The sequence below is a fragment of the Manis pentadactyla genome, chromosome 1, assembly GCF_030020395.1.
Source record: "Manis pentadactyla isolate mManPen7 chromosome 1, mManPen7.hap1, whole genome shotgun sequence".
In the NCBI taxonomy this organism is placed as follows: domain Eukaryota; kingdom Metazoa; phylum Chordata; class Mammalia; order Pholidota; family Manidae; genus Manis; species Manis pentadactyla.
Window position 1 is genome coordinate 230,544,299 of NC_080019.1, and position 22,685 is coordinate 230,566,983.

The following is a 22,685-nucleotide window of genomic DNA, read 5'->3' on the forward strand; positions in this document are numbered from 1 at the left end:
ACCATTTTGTTTTATGTAAGTGAACTTACCACAACCCTGACGAATATGTTTCTTCTAGTATTTTTGCTGAGAAAACTCCTTGAAACTTCTCAACAGAAAATGCCCTGAGGTATTAGAGTAACAACAGAGGAAACACATCCCTTCAAGTTCCAGCAACACAAGAAGATGTGTGGTGGTATCTTTGCTGAGTCCCCGTTTGGGCACTCATCTTTGCAGAGTCCCTTAGAGGTTGGCACCAGTATTGTTATTTAGGCAGGTGTGGGAAAACAGGGGCCAGATTTTGCACTGGAGGTGCCTTGTAGGTAATTCCCCATGTATTGATACGTAATGATTCAGCTCCACACACTTAAAGAAAAATACTGTAGCCTGAGAACCTCTGCCCCCAGGAGGTCTTAGGTTTTTTTTTTTTTCTTTTTAGCATTTCACTCTAATCCATGTAGACTTGATTTTGGAGTGTGTGAAGGGCTTTAAAACCAGGCTTTTCTTTCCAAGAAATGCCTTGTCCCATTTGTTAGTGATCCTTTTCTCCTGCAGTGGTTTGCGGGCCAACATGTATCATGAGTCAAATTCCTGAATATCGTAGGGCAGGTTTCTGTCTGTTACAGGGCCTTGATTCTGCAGCAGGAGCTCTGAGGTCAGCCCCACTCCCCACCCTGCCACCTCTAGGCCCTCTTGTTAGCCTCCTGCCACCTGTTTGAGTCTCAGTTTTTTAAAATGTGTACAGTAGAGATAATAGTAAGGGCACCTTGGGTCCGTCATAAAGACCCAAATGAAAAAGCACATGATAGGTTCTCATATTGAAACATCAAAAATCTGCAGTTGCCATTTCTGGTTTTAGTAATCGTTGCTTTAGGATGTTTTAATGTCTGCGCACAGGTGCACTTAAATCACATGAGTTATGCTCTCCATGTTGGCAGAGGTACAAGGAATGAGTAAGTGAGAGGTGACATTTCAAATGCATCTTTCACGTTTGCAGAAGGTCCCAGGGCAGGGGGCTAATGAATGAATGCCACGGGGTGCTCTGAAGTGTGGTCTAAAATGTGTATGATGTGGAAGGATGCCTGGAGATGGTCAATGAAAAAAGCAAGTGGCAGGAAATTGTGATAATTTCTGCTTTTGAAAAATAAAAATAAAAAATGAAATGTTACACACAACAGCTCGTGTGTTTAGGTAGAAGGAAATGTCTGAGAGGATCACCCCCCAAAAGGTTGCAAATTGGTGGCTTTTGGGTCAGAGCCTGCCAACAGCTGTGTTTTGTGTGGCCTGTCCAGCATTTTAAAATTGATGGAGTAGTTGCCAGCCTTTAAAAATGGAGAGATTTCATGTAACCTGGGAATTTCCAGCTTTCCTTGATGAAACAGAATGTCTGGTCACTCTGGGCCACAGTCCCTGGCAACCCCGAGAAGCTGACAGTGACCTAAAGCAAATGCCCACATGGCGGCTTGGTGTCCCCTCACCCCCCAGCTTTTCTTACTCCAGGCCCTGCAAGCACTTGGGCTTGTGACCCCCTTGCCTACGTCTGGTTTTGACGTGGGTGCCACTGGCAAATGGGGTTGGGTGGGGAAGAAGGCAGGGCTCTGGGAAGCCTCACTTTTTACAACGTGTACTTCTGTATGGTTTGAATGCATTGTAATGATGCTGTGTTACTTTTAAATTTTAAAGATCAGTAGAAAAACACGTTTGAGTACTTGGTAGGATCCTACATGCCACGCAGAGGAAACCCACATTCCTGTTCCTTTATAAGCTCCTGTTGGAGAGCTCAAAACGAACTTGAACCCGCAGAGCAGGATCCTCTTGTTGAAATGCTCCTCCGTGCCGCCCTCTGCGTGGACCAAGTTCATCTCTGGAACTCCGGCTCAGGCCGGAGCAGGGGCATCAGAGGAGGTGGCCAAGCCCTGCTCTCTCCTTCCTCTCCTCCTGCCCTTCTCCCTCCTCCCCTGGTACCTGCCCTGGCGCCCGCCCGGTTTCACCTCTCCCACAAAGTGCTGCAGCCCACAGCTTTCGGTTCTTCTTTCTCGTTTGCAGCCAGCAGCCAGCAGCCAGCAGTGAGGCTTAATCATTCTAGGATTAGTTCATGTGAATGTGCCCTCCCTTCCCAGAAAAGAAGTCAAGTCTGTTGTGCCACGCTCACCTCACATTTCCTTCGGACCCCCACTGGGGTGATCCTGGCCTGGCTGCTGGGGCTCTGCGAAGTTTGCTTGCTGGGAAACGCTCCTGGAGAGGGCCGGCTGGGCTGGGGCAGCTCCCACGGGTCCTCAGGAGGTGGACGTGCTTCCTCAGCAGAGCTGCCACGAAAGCTGGCTCATCCTGGTTTGCGTACAGGCCTCTGCAAATTCAAGACCCTTTCTATGCAGGAGGCTAGGGCCAGAGGTCTTTTTAGGAATGCCTCCCCTTTTCCTCCCCCACCACCAGCCACCCCTCCCCCCAGGCTTGCTCTGTGGGGAGTCAGGCTTTTGGAAATAGGGGATCCCAAGGACAAACTGAAATTCCCCTCTTGCAGACACCGCTGTTTGACTTGCACACATGACTGAGCATTTCCTGGGTGCCAGGCCCGGTGGGTGCCACATGTGAGCCTTGAGGTGACCCAGATGGTTGCCTGAAAGACCTGAGCCTTTCCTCGGTGATTTCACTTCCTTCTTTATCCAGACAGATGGGCCCCTTCACACTCCTTGAAGAGAGACCTGCACCCGTCAGAGCAGGGCTGTCAAAGCATGGGCTTGGCTCCCAAGCAGCCTGGGGTCTGCACCTCCCTGCCGTTGCCCTTGCCTGTTCTTCTGCCCAGAGCACCCTCAGAAATCTGCCCACGTATCTCTGGCTCTGAGAAACCTTCCCAGACTTTGTCCCCATAAAAATGCATTCGCCAGGCACAGTTTTTTTTCTTGAACCCCTTAACAGTTTTTGCAAATTCCTGGCAGCATTTATTTTATTCTCCAGTCACCAGTGGTTCATCTTTGTGCAGCCATGGGGATCTTCTGGAATGTCTGCAGGGCAGAAGGCCCTCTCCAGAGGCCCTCTGTTAGGGGCCATGCCACCAGCCAGGGTGAATGGGGAGAGGCTGCTTGCCTGGAAGCTCTGCAGTTGGGTCCTGGAGTGGAGCTTGCTGTTCACACGAGCCCTCTCTTTGCCGGGCCGCCCACTTTACTCAGGGCTGGGATACGCAAAAGCTCTTTAAAAAGCTGTGCATTCTTGAAGAAGGCCTCGGGAAACCCTGGGCTAAATCTCTGCAACAAGAAGTTGCAATTAAAAAGACTTTTGCAAACCAAACACTACCCGCCTTAGAGAATTAAAAAGAAAAAATAAATAATCGAAAGCCGCACTGAATTATGTCTCCTTGGGTTTGAAACCCTCTGCCACTATGCAAGTGTGGGAGGGGCAGAGGGACAGTGTCAGTTTGTTTGTGGGGAGGGGTTGAATGGGGCATAGCTTTCATCTGAAACCTTGTAGTTCACTGGGAGACAGGACATCTCGCCCAGGAAACCTGGTTTTGTAAATTTTGCAGGGGTCTGGGGCAAGGTGTTTGCCCTGGCGGGATGCCCAGTTCCTAAAATGGGAAATGCCAGCCGTGAGTTATTCCCATCATAATTGGGAAAAGCAGTCAGGCGTTTTGTTATTCACGTCAAAAGCCGAAAGGGAGGTTTCCAGAGCAGCCCTTTGAAAGGGGCTCTGAGGAGAAGCTTTGCCTAAGGGAGAAAGAAATGGACGGCTGTGGTGTTTACCACCACTCTCACTTACTGAGTTGCTATGAAATTGGGATTGAGTGTGGGCTCTGTCCCCTGGCGCAGCTGCTGATGCGGGTGAAGCTCAAGTGGACCTGCTAATTCCTCTGTGAACACACCAAGTCCCCCTGCCAGCGCCCCTTCTCCATCCACTCCAGCCCAAGGTTTCTGTCTGCAAAGGTCCAGACTGGAGGCATGATGTCCCAGCAGCAAACCCTTCAGAGCTGCCACAGCGCCCAGCGTGGCTGCAGGTGGGGACCCAGTTTCATTGTTTCCTCCAGGCTGAATTTCTGGTGTGCCCCGGATGCCAGAAGGCAGAGTGGCAGGCGAGGAAACTGCCGGAGGTGGGGAGCTCCGGGCTGCTGTGGCTCTGGGCCTCTGACGCTTGTAACTGATGGCCCCCTGTCATTTCCTGTCAAGCAGCCCAAGTGGCGGGGAGGAGGTCCTTCAGGGAAAGCATGCCCTGCTCTGCTCAGACAGGCCTGGGCGCAGGGTCCGGCAGCCCCCGGGGCGGGACTCTCCGGGTGGATGAGGTCGGAGCTCCCCATGGTGTGGTGTTGCCTCTTTGTCCGCACGCAGGTAAGCGCCCTGCTGCCGAGCCGGGGTGGGTGTGGGAGAGGAAGCTGTCTCTCCAGCTCCCCAAAACTGAGCAGGGCGCTGCTGTTAAGAACAGCTGGGCAGACAGAGGCAGACTTCTGCCGCACTGGAGTATGAGCCCGGAAAAGAGCCATGTGGTTGTGTTTCAGACCCCAAGTGGTGTGCTTGTGGGAGATGGCGAGCCACGCGGGTGCCTAGCTGTCAGCGCCTCCTTTAGCCTCTGTGCGTGGAGGAGAGCAAGGGGGGGGGGTGTCTGTCATTCCTGCTCCGCGATCCTAGTCTCTTAATTTTTATAAGAGACCTATTTTCAGTTAATGGGAAGGAAAAGAGAGAAAAAAAGCATGCAGCTGCCTTCTGCTGTTTTGATTTGTTTTTTTAATCACAAAGTGGATTTCCAAGCTCTTCTCTTCTTTGGATTGGGAGATGGCTGAACTCAGTTTTGGAAGTTCATTCCGCTCCCAGCAACTTTTTCGTTGGTTTCCTTCAAGCGATCCTGGTGTGTTGGATGTGTTCATCGTTGGGAAGATGAAGTGCGGTGACAGCCAGGGAGCCTCAGGCTCGCTGGAGTGGGTGCCTGGTCTGGGCTATATCGGAAAGAGCAGCTGGAAATGTATGTCTATGGGCTGAAGAATGATTAGGATCGAAGCTCACTCTGTCCCTTTTTTTTAAGTTTGTCTGTTTGTGGGTAGGTATTTAAGCTTTGGATAGGCTCAAGCTATTCTCTAAAGGAAACGTTCATTGCTTTATCTATTCCTCTCAGCAAAATGATTTTTGTAATGCTAATTCCATCTCTTGCACGTGACTCTTAATCTTCTCATGCGTTTTAGGTGGAGTCATGGTCTTTCTCCTTTTCCGTGTCCCTCACCTAGCTATTTGCTCACCTGAAGAAAAATTTTTGAACTTTTGAGATACGGAAATTGACAGCATTTAAAGTGACTTCCTACCTTTCAGCAATAGTTAAGGCAACAGGAATAAAAATCATACGACAGCTAACATTGATTAGATACTTTTTATGTTCCTAAGCACTTTACTTGCATTGCTTCATGAAATTCTTACCACCCTGTGGGTATTTTTTACTCTTATTCCCATTTTTCAGGTGGTAAAACTGAGGTTTAGAAAGATGAATCGTTTTGTCCAAGGTCACCTAGCAGGTTAGTAGTAGATCAGGCCCAGGCTCAGGCAGAATGGATCCAGAAGTGACATTCTCAGCCACCAGGCGGTACTCGGTGATCAATGATGGGCCCCCTCCACACCTCTCCTGTTACGTACACCATCTTCGGTAACACTTTGCTTTGCCATCCTTTGGCACATCAGCCTGTTTTGGTGGATGTTTGTTGTGGTCCAATTAGCGCCTACGTAAGAGGCCCCTGTCACAAGACATAGCCTTGTCTGGACTCAGTTTCCCCACCTGTCAAGCAGACACGTCTCTAAACTCATTTTAGCTCAGATATGAATCTAAAGTATGCAAATATCTTGCAAAAAAGTCAAAAAATAGTTCTCCTTTCTCCCGTTTCAAAGTGAAATGATGTCACAGGTGCTTTTAAACACGTATTTCCTCAAGGGTGTCAACTGAAACTCATAACGTCAGCTGGAACTCAGCTGGCTGGCTGCTCACTTTTATTTTGCTCTTGAAAATATTAATGACTTTTTATTGCTTGCCTCTGAGAGTCTCCAGAGAGAGGACCTGGAGGAATTGGGGCTGAGTGTGGGAGGTGCAATTGGTAACCGGTTGTGGAGAGAGGAAAAAGGAGGCGAGAAACCCCTTAAAGATCACAGAAATCCATCCTCTGAGACTTGGCCGAGGTAGTTCTGGGTCTGTGGTGAAGTGGTAGGGTGTAATGGTTAAGGGCGTGGGGTTTAGAGCCACATAGACGTAGCTTTGGGTCCCAGCTTGGCCTTTCATTAGCCGTGCATTCCTAGGCACATCACCAGATCTCTCTGAATCTGTTTCGTCCTGTGTAAAATGAGGAGAATAAATAGGGTTGTCGTGAAGACCGAATGAAGTGGCCGATGCCCATGCCTGGACTGTGGTCAGCATTCAGTGAACACGATCCATGACCACAGAATGTGTTGGCGGCCGCCAGAGAAATGAACCCTGGGTGTGCAAGGGCTTACCCGCCAAGGGCCGTGATGCATCTTATATCCTGAGATGAACAATGGCTCTGGTGTGAGTTTTCGGAGGGAGGGAAGCAGCATATCCCATGGAAGGTCAAGACTACATTGTAAAGTCCCGACGTGAGCTATGTTTTTACAGCTTTCCCAGAACACCAAGTGGGAGCCCTGGAAGGGGAAGTTGATTTAGACCCAATCCTAAAAAGGCCTGTCTTGATGGAACACTCAGAGGTCTGACTCGGAGAGGGCAAGGTCAGGGTGGTGCCCCGAGTGTCCCCTGGGACAGAAGCAATGGGTGACTTTAGGACCTAAATATAGACCCTGTGGATATTGCCTGGGGAAGACAACTCCCAGTGCTGGCAGGGTAGAGCTCAGGCTGCGGTCCTGGGGCACCAGCCCTCCTCTGTCATCCCTCTTTTTCTGAGTATTTGTCCGGATTCTAGCTGCTCTGTGTCCTTTGAGCTCCTGCCTCTGTTGGGCAGCCTTGTTTATGTCCATCTCTTCCCTCCCAAGTCTTCCTGTGGCATTTACCACCTCTGCCCCTGTCCCTTGCAGACCCCACCCAGCCCCTGCCATAAACTCCAGCTGTCCTGGCCACAGTGCCCCTCATGGAGCAGAGACGAGAGCCCTGGGCTGGAGTCAGGAGTTTGGGGTTCAAGTTCTAGGTTTTGCAGTTGACCTTGGGCAATGCCAAGCTTCCTTGGATACCAGGTTCTCCAGTGGAGACATTCCTGGTAGGCATCTGGGTTCACATGCTCACTGTACTTTACCTTGGGCAAGTTCCATGCCTCTCTGGGCCTCCGTCATCTCACCTGCAAAATGGAGATGACGATAGTATGTGCCTCAAATGGTATGAGGAGGTTTATAAAATAACACCTGTGAAACCCTTAAAACAGTGCATCTCGTCAGTGCTCAGAAATGCTGACTACCTATGATTATGATTTGTAGGAAAATGAGAGTGCGATGGATCACTGTTCCTTAAACTTCAGTCATGTTTTACTTATTCACACACCCCTTGTCCTATTATTTTTCATTTACCCTTTTTCTTTAAATTGTCTAGGTTTCACCTATTTTTTTCAAATGTACGCTTATCCTAAGCAGTGATCGTCCTGAATTCACTGTACACTATGATGTGTTTCCTATAACACGTTATAATAAATACATCTGGGTCTGTCACACTGTGGTCTGAAATGATGTGTCACCACCAGGTCCACTTCCCACACATTGGGCACCGCAGAACCAGTGGCTCTGAGCATCTGAGGCCCCGGTTGCTGCTGGCAAGTGATCTTGACAATGCCCATCCCACCAGAATGAACAGTCAGCCCATCCTTCCATTTGTCGGGCCCTGCCTGAGAACCAGCTTTATGTGCCTGGTGTCTTGATGGCCGAAATGCGGGTCTTTGCCACCCTCATTGTCTTCTGTGGTGAGACATTGCCAGCCCAGAAAAAGCAGGGTAGGGAGAGCCACAAAATGACCCGTTGCTGGAATTCCACCCTAATGAGAAGTAAGAGAAGCCAGGGCCATCCTTGCCTGCAATCTTTGGATGAGGGTAAAGGAGACTGTCAGTCAGCTTCTGCTGAGTAACAACCATCCCAAAGTCAGAGGCAAGCGACAAGCGCTTACTGTATGCTCACAGGTGTGCAGGTGGGCCGGGGCCGTCTGCCCCATGCGGGTCCATTAGCTACCCATGCATATATTCTTCTCCGGTGGAGGTCAGGTGGTCCCAGAGGAGCAAGAGAACCATGACATTGCCAAGCGTCTTGGCTCCGAATTGGCACCCTGTCCCTTCCACCCCTATTCCCTTGGCCAGAGCGAGTCACAGTACGAAGCCACGGAGGTCAGGAGAGAGCCAACGTTTGCTGAAGAATGAATTACTCTACCACTGGATCATCACCATTGACTCACTCGGCCTGTGTGCACTGAGTGCCTACTATGCAGTGTTCAGGAAGGATGACCATGGTAACAATAAACGGTGGTGATGAGACCATCTACCCCGAGCCTGGAGTGACTAAGGTCCTAAGTGAATCTGTGGCAAATGAGCATCTGCTGGTACGGTTGGAGCCTGGCTCTGTGGCTGCTCCTGTGGGTTATATCATTCTGTCCTCCCAGCCCTTGCTGCGTAGGGCCCGTCACCCTGGTGCTAACCAGTGGGATACTGTCTTGGCCTGTTAAATGCTTGGTCTTCTGACATGAGAGGGGAGAGCTGGTGAGGACATGCAATTGGGAGAAGCCGTGCAGAGACCATCCCTGACGGGGCAGAAGAGGCAGGCTTTGCACCAAAGGGCTCGGGTTCAAATCCCTCGTCTGTTTTATTCCCACGGACACTTTGTCTTGGGTGCTAACTGTTCAAGCACCCACCAGGTTCTAAGAATTGTACTAAGCATGGTCCCTGGCCTGTCATGGTTTCTGTAAATCACTAGCCCTCTGCTTTCTTGAGGTCACATGCATCTTTGAATGTTCTCAGAAACCTGCAGAGCTGTGGCAATTTCTGTGCAGACCCATGGCCCCAGGAAGAGCTCTCTGCTGCAATTATCCATTCCATCCTCTTTCCCTTCTCTTCCCACCCTGAAGAACTTCATGCAGTGGAAGAGACATTTTTTGGTATTTGTATGCCAGTGTTAGGCTCAGGGTCTGACCCATATTAATTGCCCAGTGAGTGTTTCTTAAATGAGAGAAAATGAGCATGAAGGTGTTGCTGATTCCTTGTCTGCATGTGCATTGGGTCACAGAACCTTCCGGGTGGATGAGATAGGAAAGCTCACCTAATCAGCCCCTTTATTTTAGAGCTGATAAAACAGATCCAGAGAGGTTAGTTCACTTGCCCAAAGGCACACAGCTAATATGCTAATAATAATAATAATAATAATGTTAATGTTTTCCTCCAAGCAGATACCTTATGCACAGATATAATTTAGTCTCTTTCCCTCGGTACTTGCTTAGAAAAAGCGCCCTTTCTGAAATATCAGGTTTATGGATCATGTTGCAAAACAGAGTTTTCTTGACTTTCATATTCAGAGCCAAAGCCTCAGATGGCAGGAACATTTGTGCCCTGTCACAGCTGGGGAGCTATGGTGCTGTGAGTCCCTTAGGGCAGAGCGCTTGTCACAGCTTTCTCTGGGCTTCCCTCCCACTCTGTCCCTCCATCCTTGCCTGGGCGGTGTGTACAGACTGCTGAGAAAGCAGAGTGGTTGGGACTGAGACAGGACGTTTGTCAAGCCAACGGGCCAGGTCAAGTCAAGCAAGGGTGGGCGGTGGGGTAGGGTCGGTGCAGGGGAGGAATTTGTTCCTGTGGAGTCCTGGAAATGTTATTTGGAGCCATTCTTCTATTCTTAGTTTCGAAGGCACTTTGTTCTCTGGTACATTGTTTCAACAGCCACCAGGAAATCAGTCCCTGCTCGGGGTCAGCAATGCCACTGGTTCCTGCCTGTGTCCGCCCAGGTGGGAGTGGACTGGTTCGGTTCAGGGCTGACCTTGCGTCATTGGGATCAGAGCCTGCCTTTCTCCTTCTGTTGTCCGCCTGTCTGCATAGGGCAGGGAGGGCGAGGAGGAAAAGGGGGTCCCAGTAAGTCTGGGTCTCTTTACAAGAGTAACTACACTTACCCCTGTGTTAAAAAGGAAAATGCTAAAATCCAGGCGTCAACAGAGCGCTGCCCCCTGGAGCATTGGTATTCATAAAAATAGAATGCGAGCCATGTGTGTAATTGAAACTTTCCCAGTAGCCACATTAAAAGGGGTGAAAAGAAACAGGGAAAATTAATTTTAATGGTGTGTTTAATCTGGTCTGTCTAAATATTAGCATCTCAACATGTTATCAATGTAACAATTATTAACAAAACATTTTACATTCTTTTTTCCCACACTGTCTTCAAAATCCAGTGTGCATGATACACACTTAGAACACGTCTCAGTTCAGATTAGCCACATTTCAAATGCTCAGCACCCACACGTGGCTCATGGTAGCGAGTGGACAGTACAGGTTTAGAGCCCTGGCATCCATAGAACTTGTTATGATGATGGTGCTATTTTATATCTGCACCGTCCCCGACAAAGGCTGTCAGCCACAGACGGCTACCAGGCACTTGAAACGTAGCTAGTATAGCCGCTGAGGAGATGAGTTCTAAGTTTTATTTGATTTTAATTAATTATCATTTAAATCTAAACAGCCACATGTTCTTCGTGGCTACCATATACAGACAGTGCATCTCTATAGAGATTTGATCTTATCAGAGAAATACCCATTTAAACTTGAACCAAGGAATCATTTTTCATCTACCACATTGGCCCAGATTAAAAAGTTGAATAACACTGTTTGGTGAGGGTAATAGGACCTTCCCTGCCTGGCCAGTGGGAGGATAAATCAGAATGGTTTTTATGGAGGATTTGGCAATGATTGTCAAGTTTGAAATATACATTCCCTGGGCTCAGAAGTTCCATTCCTATATATTAAAGCTACAGTATCTCTTGCATGTATCACCTAGTTTATGTACAGAGATTTTTGCTGCAGTGAAAGATTGGAAACAACATACATACCCACTCAATGGGGGACTAGATAAATAAGTTATGGTACATTTAAAGAATGTAATTTACAACTATTGAAAAAGCGAGGCCAATTTTTATTTGATGGCATGAACTCTATACAGGATACAGTGCTGAGCAGGTATAGAGCAGTGCATATTATTTCTGTTTGGAACAACTGTGGAAGAAGACAGAGGAGCTAATCACAGTGGTTGCCTCCTGGGAGAGGAAGGGATGGCTGGGGTGAGAGGGAGATCTACTTAGTATATACCATTTTGGAATTTAATCTCATGCACTTGAGTTACCTCTTCAAAAAATAAATATCTAAAACATAAAAGAAAAAACTCTAATGGCAGGGTGAATCAGAGAAGGCCTCCTAGAGGAGGCGGCCTTTGGATTGACTGGTAAAAGATGGCATAGGGGTCCTGGCAGAAGGAAGGCTGAAGCTCAGAGGCGTGAAGAAGCAGGCCAGGCTCAAGCATCCATGTGTACCCAGTGGTGGGCAGAGTACTCAGTATACACAATGTGGCCGTGACAGAGTTTGAACAGGCATCGGATCAGCTGAATGGGAGGGTTTTGAGAACAGTTTGTGCTTAATTCTGTGAGCCATAGGCGGCTATTGACGGTTTGAAGGACATGGAAAATGACATGATTATGTTTGCACAAAAGACAGCTTTTGGCAAGTGGAGGATGATTGGAAACAATGATTCTCAGAATGTGACCTGAGGACCTCTAGGGGTCCCCAGATCCCTAAGAGTCCCCGAGATCTAGAAACTGCATAACTACAAAACAAATTTTCTTTGCATGTGTCAACCAGAATAACTCCCACAGCGAATAGATTGCAGAAGCAGATACGCGAATGCAGCTATCGCCTGTGCAGCCGGACATCAACGAGGATGGTCAAAGTATAAAACAAGAACGCTCCTCTCACTGCTTTTTGTTTGGGAACAATGCAGTTAATTTTCACTAAAATGTGGTAGTTAGATTAACAATTCACTTTTTAAAAGAATGGCCATTTAAAAAAAATGTTTTCTTTATTTTCTAACACCGTAAATATTGCCAGACATTTAGAAAAAGCTCTTTGGGGCCCTCAATAATTTTTTAAAGTATAAAGGGGGTCCTTGGACTAAAATATTTGAGAACTACTGGTCTGGGAGCACAGAGGCCCCACACGCTTTTGATTCTAGTTGGATCAAAATGAACTAGAGAGAAATGTAGCTATCCACACGTGGGTCAGGCAAGAGGCATGAGCTGGCAGTGTGGGAGCTGATGTGCATTTTATCTGTCTGAGCTCAATGAAGTGGTCAGGGCAGGTACCTGCGAAAAGGGAGCTTGATTGACGGATCAGTCTTGACGGACAGTAATGTCGGTGCATGCCCAAGACTCCATTTCTGCATCAATGGGCATTTCTGTTATTTCCAGTCTTTTGCTCTTATAAACATCCTGAACGTCCATGTACAGGTCTCTAAGTGCCCACTGCTTGCAAGAATTGCTTAGGAGCACCTCCTGAAAAGTGGAACGCTGGGCAGTAAGGCAATGCACCTTCAAGAAGCTGTCAAGCTGTCTTCCAGTCTAAGACCCTCCCTCCAACCTTGTAGGAGTCCCCATTTCCCGAACCCTTCGCACTGTGAGACTTTTTAAATTTTGCCAGTCTGTTGGGTGGGAAATGGAATCTTGTTTTAACCCCAGTCCCACCTTGGAGCCTAAGATACTAAACTCTGAATAGCAGACAATTCAGGAAGAGTCTTTGCCCCAGGGAAATGTGTGTGTGTGCGTGTGTGTGTGTGTGTACACACTCAGAAGCAGGTTCTGTATTCTGGTGCCCTGGGTGAGGGCCTGGGTGCTGTTTGGGGTGAGGCCCCATCTGAGGCACTAAGCCAGGACCTGAGGCTTTGGGCAAAGGGTGGACTGTGTGTGCGAATCGCCTGCTCTGGAGTGGCTGAGGGCCCTCTCCCGGCCAGGCCTCCCTGCCTCTCCACCTGCGGCCTCCTTCCTGATTCCGGAGGGCTGCAGGTGTGGTTTAGTTTTCTGCTGTCACCGACCTGAACCTCAGTAATTTTTGGACAAGGGGCCTCACATTTTCACTTTGATCTGAGTCCTACAAATTATATAACCAGTCCTGACCAAAGCATCTTTGCGTCTCTCAGATTAAAAAGGGTGTGGGCACGGGGCACCGTGGTTCTGCCCCATCTGGGCCCGGCCTGCACCGCTGGGAGCCCCAAGGCTCTTTGGGGCGAAGCACTCATTTCCTTATTTCATGCACGTCTTTTCTCTTTTTATTTCTTTCTCCGTCTTTGTACATATATACACAGACACCCACACAAACTCATGTAACTGTACCTACACATTAGCCCTCAGTGTTCACACACCCGTATTTGCCTATGTGCTGAACTCTTCATAAAACCCCAAATCAACACTCACAGCTCCTTTGCAGTCATTCATGGACATGATCAGAGTGGCAAAAAATCTGAATCACTTGCACACACGTTCCCGGCTGAGGCCCACCAAGGTGACACTCTGCCTTCCTGTTCCGGCTCTCGCACTGTGAGCACGTGTCTACTTTATGGCCTATTTAGTGCTGTTTTTCACATTTATGTGCTTTTGGTTGACTGCACTATTTAAAGTGGCCTGAGGTACACTGCTGACACGTGGTCTGCCCTTCCTAAGCACTAGGGTGCAGCCGGCCTTGCAAGGAGACCCGTGTGTCAGATGGGTGTCCTTCAGGCACGAGTCACTGCGCCCTTGGCCGCGAGCTCAGTGTGAATGAATCAACAGTGTATATTGAATAGGGCATCTTCAAGCAGAAACACACATACAATAAGATTATGTCTTGATTGGTTGACAAAAATATTGTGGCCAGAGGCTTGCAGGAGCTTAACCCTGTATTTCTGCAGGAACAATGGTTCATTATGCCCTGACTCATGGTTCAGGAGACTTTATAGCTGTAACTACCACAAACAGTGAGCCCTGACCGGGCGTGCACACAGGTACGTTTATCTTTTCCTCTCCCTTGCTCACTCTCCGTTGGGCCCTCTCTGGCTTTCTTCTCCTATTCCCTCGCATTTTCTGCTCTCTTGCATCAATCATTGGTCAACCTGGCATTAGCCTTGAGCCCTCCGCAGGTACCCATGGAATGTTCCTGTGTCCATTCTTTCAAGATACATTTGTGGGTCACCTTCTCTGTATGGTGCACTGGGCTACCTGGGACCTGAACACAGGAACCTTGTGTTTCGAAAACATTGCTTACAGAGAAGATTGTTGTAATCCGTGATTTTGAAGCAAATGGAGAATCTTGTATTTATTTCTAGGAACTGTTTCTTGAGCTCTGCCATTCTGCCATTCTCATTGACTGTCTCCCTCCCCAACCCAGCAGTCTTGTTGGCCACATGTTGCCCCACATGGAAACAATGTTAGGAGGAGACTTTAGAGGTCACCTGATCCAATCCCTCATTTTACAGATAATACAACTGAGATCCAGAGAGGGAAAGTTAAATGATGGAGGTCACACAGCTGTCTTGACCTTAAAAAATAGGTAATGGCCAGGTAATAATTGTTTCTTTGTTGCTCTATTTTACTACTTATGTGTCAAGTGAGAGAAAGATGACACCAGTTGTGATCAGACAGCTTCTGATGTAAATTTATGAGACAGATTTCTGTAAATTGTGTTCCTTTGTATAATAAAGCCAGAAAAAATACAGAAACATAAGTTCTAGGAAACTATTTAAATTTTTTTTTTTTATAGAAGTGTTCGTATCTGCAGTCAAGGTGTCTAAAAGATTTGCAACACAGAGGGTTTTAAATTCCTCATGGGTGTGGTTTCCATATCAAAATATCTTTTATAATACATCCTAACGTGAGCATGGAGCATCGCTTGTCCTAATGGTGTTAGCATGAATTTGAGAGTGAGGCATGACAACACAGAGTGGGGAAATCTCCCACCAAGCTAAGCAGGAAACACCTCCAACAGGCCTCCCTTCCCGCCGCTCCCTAAACCTTAGCCTCCACGCCCTCCTCTCCCAAAAAGGGGAAGGAAGAGGGTTTGGTGAAGATAATGGGCCCATCCTCAAACAAAGCCTGGCTAACCCTTTGGGTCTACCAAGTGCTCCCATTTCCTGTGGCTAAAGTTAGACCTGTTAGATACAAATTTCATTTTTAATACATGACTGGGCAGACAGAGGCTGCAGATCCTCTCCAGAGGAGACAGGAAAAAGGAGTCCCTTTCCGTCATCCCATATGTTGCTTTCTCTGTACATGTCACCAGCAAAATGCATGGGGCCCTTGCCTTGTGGGGTGTCAAGAGAGGGGGTTTCCACAAAATGTTTCCTAAACCCTGCCCACTCGTGAAATCACCTTTCACCTTAGCCCTTAATATAGAAAAATATTTGGTAATTTTCCACAAACCAATACGGTCTTTTCCCTTGTATTTATCCTTAATGGAAAGTTTATGTATTACAATGAACAGAAAACCAGTATGCTTGCCGCAAGTAGAATGTAACTATTAAGATAAGTATGCACAAAATGGTGTGATGACGTTCCACCTAGAGGCTGTTCCCTGAGCATGTGCACCCAGAAGAGAAAGAGAGAAAGACCGCGGCTTGGTAAGCACTCCATGGGTGCTACGGTGAGTGGCCCAGTCTTGGAGGATTCAGGCTGGACAGTGAATTGAAAATGATGGCTTTCTTCTTTTTCTTTTTAATCTTTACAAAGATTCTTTTTTGTTTTGCATTACCTTTTTATTATTTTTAAAATATTTATACGGAGGGACATGCAATTAAATGCACAAATCTTGGTGTTCAGCTTGATTCTGATGTGTGTATATGCTCCCGTAACCATGCATCTTGTCGTGTGAGCTGATGCTGGGGAGGCATGTTGGAACAAAGTCTCCCAGGGCCCTGCCCACAGTGCCTGGGCGCACTCCAGGTGCCACGTGCAGAGACTCCTGTCCCCACCCGTGACTTTCTGTGTCCTTCTACCTGAGGGGATTTCCAGGGCTTAGCCTCCCGAGGTGTCCTGTCCATCAGGGAGAGGCAGAAACTAAGGGATTGAATTCCCCTTTCTCACCCATCAGTGGAAAACTATGAGGTGCGTCCTCCCCAGTCTCCTGGCAGGTTCCCGTGCCCATGGCTGTAACCCGCGGGCTCCACATTCTTCAGCGGGTCCCTCTCTTCCCACCGCACTTCTCCACTCCCCACAGTTCTTCCTGGGCGTCACACCTCCCACATAAGCAGCTTACACCTACATCTTGAACCTGAGATCTGCTTTGGGCAGATCCCAAACTAAGACAGGTGGTAAGCATACAGCCTAAAATGATCTTAGACACCAGCGTGGCACCAGACCTGTCCTTCGGGAAACAATACCCCAAGGTATATACCCAAATGATGTAAGGCAACTTATTACTTTTCTTTCTTTAAAGTTCAAAAATATATAGAAATGCTCACTGTTTGACTCTGCATCCTCCCTAACATACTGGCAATGCTCTGATCTGATGAGTAACATCGTTTCCCATTTTTGCTATTCCTATTTCAGTCTGGTATCATAACATGCTCGGGAAATTGGTGTTCCCGAATCTGCCTGTTGGTGTAATCCACTGTGTGCCATCCATTGGTTGGTTGCCAGTGTAAGGAGACCAGAGGGCAGGCTGGCACAGTCTGCGGCTGCTCAAAGTGAACAGTTCCCGCTGCTTAACGGTGAGCCCAGGGGCTGAAAGGCAGCAGGCACGTGGGACCAAACCAGAGGGGTCCGCTGTCTGACAAGCCTTTGCAGCACCCTGAGGAGAATGAGGACTTCAAAATAAGGGAGATTAAAAAGGTGCTCCTGCAAAATAGAGCTTCTGTTTTGGCTTGAGCCCGTTGGCAGAACTGAAGTTCTACAGGGAAAGGGTGTTTTGTCCTCAGGGCTGGGCCCGCACCAGGGAGGTCCTGGCCCATGAAACCTGGACGAGTCTGAGAGCAGTGAAGTTTAGGGTGAGAGAGCCCCCAGGATGTATCAGAGAGTCACATGCATCTTTAAATGACTCGGGATGAGGACCTCCAAGAGGAAGGCAGAAGTAGGGCCCGCTTCCTGGACAGGGCTCTGGGCTCAGAAGGGCTTCACTCTCTGGCACCTAGAGTCACCCAATAAATATTGGCTTAATATTTGAACAAGAAAATGCTTGACATTCAAACCTGCTTTGGGTATTCAGGGATGGTGGCCTCAGTACCAGAGAGTGGGGCTCAGAATGAGTACCAATCTCGGAATAGTTGATTCTTCTTTCCCAGGACTGGCTGCACAGCTTGTGGGGCCCAGCACAAAATGAAAATGCAGGGTCTTGTTAGATTTTTTTTCTTAAGAAGTCCAAGAGGGTGACAGCAAAGCATTAAACCCTGTGTGCCCACATTGTGTCATGGAAGGCACTAGAGGTCCCACTGTGAGTGAAGCTTGATCTGGTTTCTGCACTCACTGAACCTGCTCGGAGGGAGGAGACACACTAATCAAGTAATCACCCAAGTAAATGGTAACATTTTAATTAACGGGGTTATAGCCCAACAAAGAAGAGAAGGCGCTGAGAGGACAAAACGGGGAGATACGCTCTAAGTTGGAACCATCTTGGAAACTTGCTTGACAGGGTTGACATCGGAAGGATGAGAGGGAGCTAACTGGGAGGAAAAGGGATGGGAAGACAGGTCCAGGCACAGAAGCGTGGAAGAAGGGGAACTGGGATCATGGGGGGCTAGGGCTCCAAGCAGAGGGAACGGGCAGAGACGAGAGGTGGACCAGGACCTGCCTGCACAAGGTCTTAGAGGAAGCTAACTAGTCTGGAGAAATTCAGGGCTGTTTTCATGGCTAAAAATAACACAAAGAATGAAGAGTAAAATAACTCACCCCTATTTTCTGTTGAAATAAAGTGAGAAGGAAATTTGCTCCAGTACAATGTCATCCTTATGAATAGAGACAGTGGTTTTCCAGTAAACAATCACATGCTTGGGTGCTGGCCAATCAGAGGAAGCGTTAGCAATGGAACTGCCATTCATGCATGGGCACTGGCCAATCAGAACAGGTGTCAGGGATGGAACCACACACAGGCATGGGCACTGGCCAATCAGAACAGGCGTCAGGCGTCAGGGATGGAACCAGCACTCATGTATGGGCACTGACCAATCAGAACAGGTGTTAGAGATGGAACCAGCACGCATGCACGAGCACTGGCCAATCAGAACAGGCATCAGGCATCAGGGGTGGAACCACCATGCATGCATGGGCACAGACGTCAAGGATGGAACCACCACGTGTGTATGGGCACTGGCCAGTCAGAGCAGACATAAGGTACTATGTGTAGGGCTGTGTGAAGAGACCTTGAACCTGTAATGAAGTGAGGCCTTCAGAAGCTCTTCCTTCCCACCTATCCTCATCTTTGCTAGGCTGGCCGTGTCCTATAGGCCACTTAGATCTCATCTCAAGTGTCCCTCCTCTGAGAAGCCCCCCTTGTCTCATTCTCTCCCCTACCCCCTTTCATATGCTTTCTTATTACCCTGGCTTACTTTCTTCATAACTCTTCATATGCTCTAAAATGAGCTTGTTTATTTGATTACTGGCTTATCGTCCTTGCCCGCTACTGGACTGGACTGTTCTGAGAGCAAGGACTATTTTTTTTAACCGGTGTATCTATAGCAGCTTGCATGGCACCTGGCACATAATAGGTGCTCCCTAAAATATTTGTCAAATGAATGAGCCTATATGGTGAAATTCTTTTATGTTGAGTCTCCTCTTTTTCCCGGGACTCTATGGTCAAAAGTCAGGAATATTTGGGGCCCCAGAATAAAAAATGAAATTTTACATATGGTACTTATTAGTGTTTTCATTCTTCTGGAAAAGGTATTCAACAACTTTATATTTGCCTTCCCGTGGACAAGTGAGTTCATTTGTTCACATGTGCCAGTCAACAAAACATTTGTTGAACTTTTCCTGGGTGCAGGGTTAGGCCTTAGAAAGGTCCAGGAAAGTTCTGGACATGAAAGAATTCTATTTTTAGTAAAACACTGATTTCCTGGGAAATGAATTAAATGCTGGATAAATATACTTCGATTTCTGCAAAACCCAGACCTCAGTTCAGACTTCAGGATAAAAGTGATTGGGATGTGCTTTGAGGCAAAAATTCAGGATTAGAAAATTTACCACAAAATATGGCCCGACATGCAATTCACAGCCCATTTGTGGCTCATCACAACTTCTGCTTTTTTACTCAAAACTTGACAGGACATGACAGTGCTAACTAACTAAAAGAGATGCCCTGGATACCGGCGTGTTTGGGGCCCACTGTCTCCCTCCTGTAATTTGGGGCTGTGGTGACGCCCTCCTCCACTTTCAAAGACAGCTGCAGAAGGAAAATGTCCCTCTAAATCACAGCTGACATCTTTCCAGACACAGCACCAGAAATGGTAGCTGGAGTTCACGTTATTGTTCTGATGGCTCCTCTGCTGATCTTTGCCAAGGGTGCCATTCTCAAGTAGGTCAAGACTGCTCTGAAAACTGGTGGCCTCCTCTGTGTGGCTGGATGGAGTCAGGGGTCTTTGTCGCAGGGACTGTCCTTGGCTTCTCCAGAGGCGACATTCTGAGGAGCTGTACTGAAACATGGAGGGCATATTCAAGGTCATTGTTTCCAGGGGAGGGGTATTAACTGTGACCTGTTGCCTTCCTCCTTGCTGTTTCTTTGTTACTGAAAGAGACACATCTGTAAGGAGAAATGACCCCTTGTGAGAGTGTCCAGTTTTGTTTGGAAGAAAGACATTTTTTATCAAATAAGCCTTAAATTACATTTTTCTCTTGCCTAAGGAATTCTGTCCTAGCTAATACGCAACTAAACTCTGCGGAAGTGCCTGGCAGACTCGCTGCCTTGCAGGAACACGGGGCCCACAGCCACCAAGGGTTAGCAGGTCCTGCAGGACTGAGCCCGGATGGCCGGAGGCCCCTGGAATCGGGCAGTGAGCGGGTTCAGATGCTCAGAAGAGGAGTGCAGGGATGTGAGCATGTCTTTTTCTTGGGGAGGGGGGAGTGTGAGTGTGCAGGTATTTTAAATTTATTTTGTTTCACTTCGGGCAACTTTACTTGATGTAACTTCAAACTTCGAAGTTGCAGGTCTAGAGTAAGGTACTGCTGTGCTCTCTTTACCCAGATTTACTGATTGGGTGCCTATGCTTTATCTCCGTCTGTCTTTGTCTCTCCAACTCTGTATTTGTTTCTCTCTATATTTAACATATGAATGTAAATTATTTTTCTTTCTATTTGAGAGTGAGTCATATTTTGTCCTTTTAGCCCCAATACTTCAGGGTAAGAAACAGGAGCATCCTCTCCTCGTGATCCCAATGTGCAGTTGAGACTGAGGCCAGACCTCAGAGTTGGCCCGGAAAGTGGACAAGCCGGGGTGTTCACCTGCCAACTCCAGTCCATCACAGGTCGCGCGTTGCTACTGTGGCATGAAGTCCCCAGGCTTTCTGGCCTGTAGAAAGTCAAAGCGTGCAGGGAAATGGGCCTGCAGAGGGATGTGTGCTGGTAGGGTGGGCTCCCGAGCTGGATCTGAAATGAAATCCTGGCTTTGTCCACTTCCTTGCAGAGAAGCCTTAATGGAGTCATTTGAACCCTTTAAGCCTCAGTTTCCTTGTATAAGGACTTCTTTGTACAGCTGTAAAGACTGATGCAACATATGGAGAACACCCAGCCTGCAGGGGTTTCTCAAAACGTAGTTGTCATTACAAACCCAGCAAAGGGTAGGAGGGAGCCAGCCTGTGCCATACACACCCTCAACTTGAGCAACTCAGGTTATGGGTTCTAATGTGGAGGACACCACCGAATCGTTCTGCCAGGGAACCTTCTGTTTATGGAAAGGAACGTCCTGCTGAGTGGTTGGAATTTATAGAGCTGCTGCCCATTTCTCCAGCACGCTCATCTCTGCATTGTGGACGAGGTGCCCCCAAAGTAGATGGTCCAGGGACCAGTGCCTGGAGGGAAGCCTTGTTCCAGTCTCTGTTACGCATTTGGGGACCTGCTTGGGAATGCACGGGGTACTGTAGCTGATAAGGCATTTCCAGCCCCGGGGTCTCCCTACATGGGAAAAGGTGGCAGCCAAATGAGTTCAGAGCAGAGAACTCTCCTTGCAAAACCAGGTTCTCGGTATTATCCTAGATGATAAACACATTTGAGTCTGAATTGTGCGGTTGGACTCAATTCAGTGCATGGAGTAATTCTCTAGAAAGTAAGCAATTATTTGGACAGTCCCTAAACTATATGGATAATATTTTTGTTGATAAGGGCTTCAAACCATTCCAAATGGGAAGGCTTTTTAATAAATGGGAGTTCATTATGGTGTTAAAAATAAATGAATAAACAAAAGAGAGGCACCGGTGATAATAGTTGTGTTATGAACCAGATTGTCATTAAAACCAATTTAGTGCACCTGAGACCTAGTAGAAAAATCATAAGATGATTATAGTAATTATTAGAAGGCCTAGAAAAAAGTGCTCTGGTTAATTTGACTCTGTTTCTTGGCATATCCCACTGGTGAAAATCTTCGTAAATACAAACAGTGCCCATAAGGGAGTTCTCCTTGGATAATCTTTCTAGAAAATCTCCTTGCCAGCCTTCTGCCCTGGGCAGACAGGTTGTCTGTCTTTCCTGCTCCTCCGGCCTTGAGTGGGTTGGAGGGAAAGGTAATCTGTGAGTGTTTGTGGAATGACAGTGAATGTGGCTTCTGGCTGGTTACAGAGCCAGGGATGGCATGGTGGGCTAGCCAGGTCTCCCCACATCCTGTTTACCTGATTGAACATCTTTTCCTTCTCATGGAATAGGAGGACTTTGCCTTGGCCAAAATGATCTCATTTCTGTTTCCAAACATGCTAAGGGCCAGCTGCTCAATGGCCCAAATCAATAATTGGGTCTTTTCTTAGTTTGCCATAAGTCAAGTTAATGGGTATAAAATGTATAAAATTACTTTTATACATTTTAATTATACATATGCTTCTGTAGTATACTGAATATACTCTACTGTACTAAGTATGCATACACATACTTTCCCCGTGACTTTTTCCTGCCGGTGTGTGCTCTTATTGGCTGTTACAGCCGCTGCCCATAGTTACTATCTGAGTAGTTATGCTAATACTGTGCATCAAGCATTGTGCTGAATCCTTTACCCACACTGATCGGTTCAGCTCTCACAATTATCATTGTATTCCCATTTTACAGATAAGGGAACTGAAGTTCAGAGAGTCAAAGTGATGTGCTTAAGGTTCTACAACAAATAAATGGCTTAATTAGCCTGTGAACCTGTCAAGTGAGACCGTAGAGCCCACTTCAATTAATGGCATCTAAACACAAAAATCGCATATTAAAATAGGGAATGTCTACCATTAGCCTCAGAGATCACCATGATTTCCAGGTTTGCTACCCCATGAGCACATTGAAGAGTCTACGAAAAAGGATCAGGTTTCCTGGATGCTGGGAAAGGGGGTGGGGGAGACGATTTAAAAATAAGGAACAAAAAAGCCAGAGGCGTATGAAAAATGGAGTAGGGTCCCTCTCTCCATTCTTTGTCTCACCCTTGGAGCTTCAGAAAGGAGAGAAATAAAATGTGCATCCCTTCCCTGCTCAAACAGGCACTTAGTGAGTCAAGTTCCAGCTAAGGGCAAGTACAAGAACACCAAATCCTTTTGCTAATCTCTCCCCAAAGAAGGCACAGATGAAAGCAGTGCCTCAAAGCCTCTGGGACCAGCGGAGCT

At 47.5% G+C, this 22,685-nt stretch overlaps 1 protein-coding gene across 4 annotated transcripts in view; it reads left to right on the forward strand.

The window, feature by feature from the left end:
- The window catches only part of ARHGEF3 (Rho guanine nucleotide exchange factor 3), a 255,881-nt gene that overhangs the window by 103,138 nt on the left and 130,058 nt on the right, over window positions 1–22,685 (forward strand). Inside the window, exon 1 of one of the 4 annotated variants that reach the window (XM_036877846.2) lies at window positions 4,141–4,295. The exons of the other annotated variants lie outside the window; for them this stretch is intronic. Within the exon in view, the coding sequence (XP_036733741.2) occupies window positions 4,245–4,295 (51 nt within the window). The 5' untranslated portion in view covers window positions 4,141–4,244. Of the gene's footprint in view, window positions 1–4,140; window positions 4,296–22,685 lie in introns of those variants that run through there. 4 annotated transcript variants of the gene reach the window in all.